Below are 9919 nucleotides of genomic sequence, written 5' to 3'. Positions count from 1 at the left end.
TGCCGGTGCTGGGCGGGCCGGGGCCCGGGGGTGCTCGGCCGGGGGCCCGGGGGCCGGCGGTGCTGGGCGGCCCGGGGGCCGGGGGTGCTCGGCCGGGGGCCCGGGGGCCGGCAGTGCTGGGGCGGGCCGGGGGTGGTTGGCCGAGGGCCGGGGCCGGCACCCCAGGGCCCGAGCTGACCCAGGCTGGAGCCACCAGGGGGGCCAGCCTGGGCCGTGCCTCTTCCCCCCACACCCTCCTTACCTGCTTCAGGCTTCCCGCGAATCAAATGTTCGCGGGAAGCAGGGGGGGGGGCGGAGACTTTGGGGAAGGGGCGGAGTGTCCTCCATTTGGAGGCACAAAATATGGTAACCCTAGTGCTGATACACCCCCAGCCTGTGCTGCGTGCTCCCGTCCTCTGCTCTTGTAGGGGCTGTAGCCGGGGGGAGGAGCAATGGCACCCTGCAGGGGCTTCCAAGTGAAAGTGTTGGGGCTCAGCTGAGGGGTCTGGGTGCTGGGGGAATGGGGCTTGGTGGGGTGGGGGTTTGAGTACAGGGACCTCAGTGGGGTCTGCAGGCAGGGGGGCTGAGTGCCAGGGGCACTAGATGCAGGGATTGAGGTTCAGTGAGGTGGGGTTTGGGTATGGAGGGGTAGGGGGGTTCTGAGTGTCTGGGGTGAGGCTTGGTAGGGGTGTCTAGGTATGGGAGGTCCAAAGCATGAGGGTTAGGCAGATGGAGGAGCAGCTCCCTGCACAGTGACCCCTCCCCCCACAGCTGAGGAGGGTTGGGGGCAGGAAGCAGGGTAGGATGCTGATTCTGCAGCTGGGGGAGATTTGTGGGGGTGAATCTGACACCGCTCCAGCAACTCCTTGCACGGGAAGAGGAAGTCCCACTCTCTTCTGCCTCCAGCCCAGCTGGGATTAGCAGCTGATCCCAGCTCAGTGGCTGGGGTGTCCCCAGCCCTGTGGTGATTTACCTCTCCACCGGCTGCTCCGGTGTATGTATCTGCGCAGCTAGGGAGTGTGGCGTGACTGCCCTTGCAGCTTCCCTGTCAGAAAGTCACATTTCAGCGGGGAAGCAAAGAAATCTGTGAGGGACATGAATTCTGCACATGCGCAGTGGTGCAGAATTCCCCCAGGAGTATACAGAGCTGGTTGTTCTTCATTTCTGCCATGTTGCACGTTGGTCTGACCTTACAATGATGACAATGTGATTATTTGCGTGCATTTAATTTTTCCTGTTATGAATTGTGTAGCGATATCAAAACATATAGCCAACACATTTATTGCAAAACTGAGTGTACTCACTGGTCGGTTTTATGTACAGATGCAAATGATGGCTTGGGAGACTGGGAATCAAGTAGGATTATTTTAACATAAACTCTGGAGTGCTGTTGTGAAGTGTCTGGGTTTTGTGATGAGCAGCACTGAAGAACTGGTTTTTCAGATATGGCCGGAGGAAGCATCAGGCAAAAGGGGCAGCAGGAAAGAAGACTCATTTAGAAATGAAAAGAGAACATTAAGAGTGATGTGAGGAGATTACATTTGATTTGATAGGCAGTAGGGAGCCAATGAAGGTACTTCAGGAGTTTCTAAATGCCATCTTAGTGGTGGGAGAGGTAGATTGTTTTGCTATTTTCTTTATTTTTTTGTGGTGAAGAGCCTGAAGAGATTGAGTTCGTCATGTGACGATGATGGATTGAATAAGGATTTTTGTGCTTAGAAGATTTTTGGTGATATTGGGTAGAGATAGTTAGTTGTAAGTGTGGCTTCAACTGCATATGGGCTCAAAGATTCCACAAATCTGGGCTCAGAACCTGCATTAGCAGATCCATATTCAGGGGGAGTGCCTAGTTCCTGTGTCTGGTTCCAGTTGTCTCTGTCATCAACACCTGGTTCTCTTCAACTAGTGTGCATCTAACCTTGTCTGAAAATGATAGGGGGGGTGTATATGTGTATTACCCTGTGGTAAATACAAAAACTACTTGCAATAATATTTGATGCTCTGTGTTCTTCCTCCCCCCCCCCCCGAAGTCTTCCCATATTAAGTAACTGATTCTTTCCACACCATGACGAAGTAGGTAAATAATATTATACCCATTATACTGATTGGGGGGGAAGGGGGCATGGGTTGGTGCGGAATGACATGCCCAATGCCATACAATTAATCTGTCACAGAGCCAGTTTACTATACAGGAGTTCCTGGATCCTAGGCCTATAGTCAATCCACTATACTACACACCTTGTAATCTGAAACTCTCTCTTAATTAAAGGTCAGCCATGCAACAGTCTTCTAGGTTTACTTGCTTAATTAGCAGCAGTTCTACAATGTAACGAGAGACAGGAGGCTGTCTCTAAAAATGGTAAAGCACAATGAGCTCCCAGGGTGCAGTATAAGCAATTAAAAATAATAATTAGAACGATAGTGTGTAAACTTAGGGAGAGGGTGGCGCCTTAGAGCACAATGAAGCTTGTATACATTTGATTGTGTGAATAAGCTTAGAAGTGAGGGCTGAGTTTTTCAGAAACGGTTAGGGATGTTGGACACGCAAATAGAAGAATCGTGGAAGACACCTTTTTAAAGGCCTGGATTTTTCTGAAAACACTGAGAACTCGTCTGCAGAAAATCAGGCCCCATCAAATCATTAGTCATTTTTTTTTTTTTTTTAAGAGCTTGGCCAAGGTGTTACAGTTTTTAATGCCCACGCCACATAACTATGGTAGTCATTGCACAAAATCCAGTGCAAAGCTCCGATGTATGGTATTGGAAAAGCCTCTTTCTATATTGTCTTTGTCACTGAACTTGTAGTAATGATGATCTCTTTTGCTTTCATCTGATAGAAATAATGCTGTCAACATGTCTGTGCAGTCATTGCTTTGTGAGAGAATCGCCGTTGCTAAGGAATTAATGAAGAGAGCAGAAGCCCTTTCCAGATCACAGAAAGGAGGTATAGAAGGTGGAGCAAAGCTATGCAGCAAATTGAAGGCCGAGTTGAAATTCTTGCACAGGGTGGAGGCGGGGAAGGTGGCCATTAAGGAGTCCCATCTGCAGAGTACCAATCTCACACATCTCCGAGCCATAATTGAGTCAGCAGAGAACCTGGAGGAGGTCGTCAGTGTCCTTCATGTCTTTGCCTATGAAGACTGCTTTGGAGAAAAGCAAATGCTGGTGGTAGATGTTGTTGCAAATGGTGGCCACACTTGGGTGAAAGCAATTGGTCGAAAGGCTGAAGCTCTTCACAATATTTGGCTGGGCCGGGGCCAGTATGGCGACAAAAGCATCATTGAGCAGGCGGAGGACTTCCTGCAAGCGAGCCGTCAGCAACCAGTGCAATATAGCAACCCCCATATTATCTTTGCTTTTTATAATAGTGTGTCCAGTCCTATGGCAGAGAGGCTGAAAGAGATGGGCATATCCGTGCGGGGAGACGTAGTTGCTGTTAACTCTTTGGCAGAGCACTTGACTGAAGAGAGATACCTAAGTGCCAGTGAATCTGATGAAGAAAGCCCTGAGGTCCTGCAGGTGACCAGAGTAGACCGGGAGAATTTAGTAGCCAGCATTGCGTTTCCTACAGAGATCAAAGTAGATGTGTGCAATAGAGTTAACTTGGACATCACTACTTTAATTACATATGTCTCTTCCCTTAGCTATGGTGGCTGCTACTTCAGTTTTAAGGAGAAAGTGTTAACGGAGCAGGCAGCACAGGAAAGAAAGGAGAGAGTCCTGCCTCAGTTAGAGGATTTCATGAAGGGCAAGGAGCTGTTCGCTTGTGAATCCGCAGTCAAAGATTTTCAGTCAATCTTAGAAACTCTAGGAGGACCTGGGGAGAAAGATCGAGCCATCTCTCTCATGAAGAGAATTAATGTGGTGCCAGACCAGCCCTCTGACCGTGCCTTAAGACTAGTGGCTAGTTCAAAAATCAATAGCCGCTCTCTAGCCATCTTTGGGACAGGAGACACTTTAAAAGCCATCACGATGACCGCAAACAGCGGTTTTGTTAGGGCAGCAGCTAACCAAGGGGTTAAGTTTAGCGTGCTTATCCATCAGCCAAGGGCACTGACTGAAAGCAAAGAGTCTGTTGCCATGCCTTTACCAAAGAACTGCACAGCTGATAGTGGGCTTTGACTAAGCCATCTAATTAATTACAGTCATTAAAATAACTGTTTAAACGTGCTGCAGTGGAGGCAGTTCAAGAAATAGAACTCTCAAAACAATACTTTTTTTTTTTTGTGTGTGTGCCAGATCCTGATACGTGTAGTAATTTACCTTCAAATGAAAAATTCAAGAAAAGCAGAAAATTTGTACATCAGAATAGTAGTTGTAATGGATAAAGAAATATAAGTTAAAAAACGTACATCCTCTGTATGTGGAATTTTTGTTCTCAACTCAATAGAGTATACAATAATTTATTCATGGGAATAACTGCATTTCAGTGGAAAATGTTAACTGTGTTCTACCTTATTAAAAAGTTCAGTTAGAAACTCAAGCCAAGCGTGCTTCCAGTGTATCTGTGCCCTGTGACGTTTTCATCCCCTTTTGAGGGACTACAATTTTTAAAAAGGATTGCAGAATGTAAACAAATAGGATAAGTAAAAGGGTAATTTGATTTTTCATTTACTGGATAAAGTGAACTACTAGAAAAACATGCACCATGTTAAACATGTTCAGTATGATAAAGAATGATTGTAATATACCAACTGATCATGTGTACAAATGCCAATGCCCAGCTCCTCAACGGTATTTGATTTCAATAGGAGTTAAATTCCTAAATGCCTTTTGAGGATCTGGTTCTAAGTCTTTAACCTCTTTTGGTTTTAAAAAGTGTATATCTGGACTGTAGTACGGAAGACAGACTTAGGAGTTTTGGCTATAGCTTAACTTCCCAGGAAAAAACTGAAATTGGAGTTTCATTGGCACTTTCACTTTTTATTAATATGCCAGGGCTTGCGTGGGGGTGCCTCTGGCAACCTGATACTGTAGCTGCACTAAAGGAATTCTCCCCCTTCTCCTTGTGGGCTGTTTACATTTCCTATGTGTTGCTGAAGCAGGGGGCAGAATCTCTCCCAGTGTTCCAGCAGACAGAACTCTCTTGTATTGAGCCACCCTGGAACCAATGTCCAAGCAGAGTGCTAAGGAGCACTCTATTGCTGAAGGTTCAGAGCCAGATTCTTCGATCCTGCTGTATTCCCTTTTGTTATTCAGCAGCCCAAAGGGAATAGAAATCTCCCTTAGGTCCCCTGTGTGTGTGTGTGGGGGGGGGGGGGGGGAAGATAATGCTGATTTGGAGAAATAGGGTGGGTAGGTAGCTGATGATGATTACTCATTTCATAATAGCAGAGGTATTTCAGTGGTGGGTGATGCCATCGCTGTCCAGACACTGTAAAGTGGAGAATTTAAAAAAAAAACCATTTTATTTAGTCTTCGGTCTTATCAAAAAGGGAACACTTATGTAACTCATTTCAAATGTTAATATTGTTTAGATGTTTGTCACATCATTGCTGATAACTGTTTATGATTAGTATTTTGTTCACAATGGACAATGAAGGAATGCCAGAGTGAAAAATGGAGCACTGAGCAATACATTTTATCAAGATGGCTAGAAAGTACCTGCTGAATATTTTGTACAGTTGTTGGAAAGGTATCTTTATCCCTGCCACTTGTAGTTCAAATGAAGGGCATTCCTTTATGTTTGGCTCTCCAAGGGCAATGCTTGATACATTGTTGGGGGGTGGGGAGGAGAGCAGAGGAATTTGCAGCACTCACTTTACCTTTAGAGAGAGAGAAATATATGCAGACTACATAGAGGGTGAAAAAACTGGGAAAGCATGTGACTTATAGGTATAGCTATGGTTTCTGGTCAACATTTGTTAGTCTCTAAGGTGCCACAAGTACTCCTGTTCTTTTTGCGGATACAGACTAACATGGCTGCTACTCTGAAACCTGAAGTTTGTCCTCTGTACCTTTGCAGTTAAATAGTGTTGTTTTTTCCCCTCTAATCAGTGAGGTAATTCTTGAGGTATAGACAAGGCCAGTGAAATTTGCATATGTTTGTGCTAATTAAATATCTTCTCCCCTATCTGTAGAGGTTTATAACTGGGTAAGTTAATGTGACTGTAGTTGAGCTGTTTATGAACACATGTCCAAATTATTCACACAGAGGTTTAGCAGTGTAACACAAAATCATAACAGTTGCCCACAGTTGTCTCCTGAGGTTCCTTTGCTCAGAAGGAATGAAGAAATAAGGATAAATTTACTCAGTAGAAAGGAGTACAGAATTTTGGACATGCTAAATAAAGATAGCCTACCCTTCTGGTATAATATCCTGGTTCCCTCATACATGGATTTGGGAAGAAGATGGTTGTGTATGGTAGATGTGTTTTGGTAAAGCTAAACTGCAGTCTTCTGTGAAATGTTACTGTTCTATAAATAGGGAGTTAGAGAGAGGTCCTTTACATTCCTGTTGTTGGGTATCCCCATTCTTAAAGACAGGAGCATTTTTTCTTTCTATAATGGGGGGTGGGGGGGGGTGAAAGGGCAGCTCAAACCCCACTGAGTTTTCAATAGAACATAGCAGTTCAGACTAGTGGACCATAACGTCCTTTATCCGGCCAGTACCAGAATGTGCAAGAAACCTCACAGTGAACAGTGTGTGAAATAAGCTGTCCATATGGGAAGTTTTTCTCTAACCCCAGTCACATGCAGGCTAGCTTGTACAGACGGATGAAGGTTTATCACTCTTCTGTTTTGTAATTTCCTGTCTGATATGGGTACGGATGTTCTATATTAATTTTTCATACAGTCTCACTAAGTTCTTGGCCTCAAGTAGGTCGTGTCAGTGAGTTGTGCAGCATAATTATTCATTCTGAGTTTAAAAATAAGATCCCTTTATCAGTTTTAAACTTGCTGCTTTTCAGTTTCATTGATTGTCCCCTAATTGATTGTATTGTGAGACCTGGTAAACAGGAGTGCACAACTTTCTGCCCTTCATTATTTTGGCTCTGAGAACTGGACTTGCCCCACTTTTTCTCCCCCAACCTATTCGTCACCTCTGAAACACAAATCCCTTCATCTTGGGGAGACATTCACCCCAGGCAATAGGATAATCTGGACTGTGCTATGCAGTTTGTTGTTGTAGAGTTGGTCTGGCCGACCTTGTGTAATGTGTAAAATCTTCTGTTTCCAGGCCTTAGTGTATGGTACCATCATGGGGCGGTTTTATCCATTTCAAACCAAAGCACTTTTCCCAATATGTGTGGAGTGGTTTTTTTTTTTTTGTTATTAAACACGCTCTAATTTTGTTACTGTTTGAATTACTTGCACATTGCCTACCTGCCGTCAATTTTCCATCAATCCTATGAACGATACATGAAGAAGGTCCCAGAGGAGCTCTAGAAATGCCCCCAGGACATTGAGCTACCTGCACCTTCCAGTCCTTTTATTACTTAATATATATCCATGTTGATTTGGTGCCTTAAAAAATGTGACTTGAGGCTGTTACCCCATTTCAACATCAGCAATTTTCTGGTTTGCTGGTAAAACAAAAAATTTGTCACGGAGTGAAAGCATGGTATTTCAAGACACACTCTGGAATGCGATATGAGCTGAAATACGTTAATACAGAGCACCAAGTATTACCTTCATATCTTCCATCCAAACATCTCAGTGATTTATGTGTGTGTATATATAAAGGCTCGTAACATCCAGGGCGGGATACGTAAGTGATAGCATTCCAATTTTACAGCTGGGTCTCGGAGGCATGGAGAGGTTAAAAGAAAATCACTCAGGAAATAAGTTGGTAGAGCTGGGAGTAGACCCCTACCCCCAGGACTGAATTGTCTGACCTAATACTAGCCCTCAACACAATCTAGAAAAGAGCATGAAAACTTTTCATTTGCTTCCCTACAAATAAGTTTTTTCATGAGTAGGGTGACCAGACGTCCCGATTTTATCGGGACTGTCCCGATATTTGCTTATTTGTTCCGCGTCCCAACCAGTGTTAGGTCAGGACACTGGACAAACAAGCAAAGGCTCCAGAGCCTGGAAGGGCTCGCGCCCCTCCGCCCCCTCTCCCCCCCCCATTGGCTCCCTCCCCAAATCCCCGCCTCTTCCCCAAGCACGCCATTTCTTCTCCCTCCACAAGCGCTGGCATCGGCAGCCCAGCTCAGCCCTGTTCGTTCCCCGGCGGGACGGGGGGGGCTGGGGCCTGCTGCCCCCACTCCGGGGCCGCCCGCGGGATTGCAGCAGCTGGGCAGCCAGCCCAGACGCGACTGGCCAGGGGCTGGGTGTGTGCAGCGTGCGCGCTGCTGGGTCCCCGCAACAGGCCCAGGTTCGGGGGATTCGCGGGGGCCAGAGCCGTAGCTGCCGAGCTTGGCCAGCGGCCGCTTCCTCCCCCCGCGGCAGTGGGAGCTGCAGCAGCAGCTGCTCCCGAGTCCCACTGCCCAGGTGGAGAGAACAGCCGCTGCCTAGCCCCGCGGGCCGCCCCCTACTCTCCCTCCAGGTACCGTCCGACAGTGTTGCCTGTGCTCGGGGCCAGGCCGGACTCTCACTCACTGCGCCCCTGCGTCTCCGGGGCCTCCCCCCAGCGCTTGTGGAGGGAGGAGGAAGGGGGGGGGGGGTTTTTTTGCTCTGCCGCTGTTTTTTTTTTTTTTTTTTTGCCCCGCCCCACCCTCCTCACATCCTGATATTTGACCTGGGTGATCTGGTCACCCTATTCATGAGGCCTATTAACCCCTAATCTGCTCAGCTAAGAAGTGTTGTTAAAACATTCCATGCTGTCCTGTGGAACCTTTTTTTTTTTTTTTTTCCCCCTTTTTTCTGGGAGCACTATAGGTGCATGTTGTTTTGTTTGAGAGCTAGTGTCTTTGTCCTATACAGCATTAAACCTGCTGTCTAATCAACTAATAATAATGTGGGGATCAGTTCCAGCTCACAGTACATACTCAAAGTATTAAGGAGATCACCAGAAGGATATTTGGATTATATATTTACTCTTGTTCTTGTTTCTAATAACTCTTTAAACTTCACATCTGAAATCTCTACCAGGAGTAATTTTCCCTTCTCTATTCCTATCTGTTTTTGTTGATTAACTTACACAGCAGCTGGTAAAATGCCTGATGTTTATTTACGTATAAGTGTGAAGATACAAGAACAATGAAAACCCCAAAGACAATTTTCCATGTTACCATCACAATTGGCAATAACAAGCACTCTTGCAGGTAGAGTGGTTAAGGAATGAAGGGACAAGGGGAGTAAACTATCTTCTTTAGCCCAGTATTGGTCAGAAAGGTAAAGCAGTGCGAGGAAGTTTATGCTACAGCTGGACAGTAACCAGTCTGTGGATAAACAGAAGACTCCAAGCCACTGTTCCTGCACTAGAAATGCAGTTACAACATCTGAAAAAAAAATCCAAACTTTTCATGAGTGAAAATGTGGTGCAGGAAAGTGGATTCAGAGTCCCTGTTGGAGCCTGTATGAAGGCTTTCTCTCTCGTTCACATTCACATCTTACCTGCATCACAAGATTTGCACATAGGTTTATGCAGAGATTAACAGTTAGTGGGGTGTGTTATGAAATAATGTGATGGGAGATAGAAAAATCCCCCACACACACCAAAGCTGGCAGTTTTAGCAGAAGACAGGCTGCCATTTGCAACAATAATGTACATGATGGTAATGTCTTTTTTTTTTTTTTTTTTTTTAAAGATTATTACAACAAGGGGAATAGCACTCCCAGAGATCCAGAGATCTCCACTAGTAATGCAGAGGATAAGGGGGACAGTTGCTACATTATAACTGGTACATGTCAGCTGTCATCTGTCTAACCTGTCCCAGATAAATAAATTATAAGCGGGCATAGATTGGCGGTCTCTTGAAACCCAACCAATTGTTGCTAATTTTCTACAAGTTGTAGCTTCTAAAACTATAGCAAGTTTTATTTTGTCATC

The 9919-nt window shown here is 45.6% G+C and overlaps 1 protein-coding gene across 5 annotated transcripts in view; it reads left to right on the top strand.

The window, feature by feature from the left end:
• C2H7orf25 (chromosome 2 C7orf25 homolog) overlaps positions 1–5230 on the top strand; it is a 6608-nt gene extending 1378 nt beyond the window's left edge. For 3 of the 5 annotated variants that reach the window (XM_034761257.1, XM_034761259.1, XM_034761255.1), the window contains exon 2: positions 2817–5230. In XM_034761257.1, coding sequence (XP_034617148.1) covers positions 2833–4101 — 1269 coding nt within the window. In that variant the 5' untranslated portion in view covers positions 2817–2832 and the 3' untranslated portion in view covers positions 4102–5230. Of the gene's footprint in view, positions 1–682; positions 2057–2816 lie in introns of those variants that run through there. The other 2 variants (XM_034761260.1, XM_034761256.1) reach the window with 2 other exon arrangements.
• Positions 5231–9919: the final 4689 nt, after the last annotated feature.

Source organism: Trachemys scripta, chromosome 2 (assembly GCF_013100865.1).
Source record: "Trachemys scripta elegans isolate TJP31775 chromosome 2, CAS_Tse_1.0, whole genome shotgun sequence".
NCBI classification, from domain to species: Eukaryota; Metazoa; Chordata; order Testudines; family Emydidae; genus Trachemys; species Trachemys scripta.
This window is presented reverse-complemented; position numbering and strand designations above follow the sequence as displayed.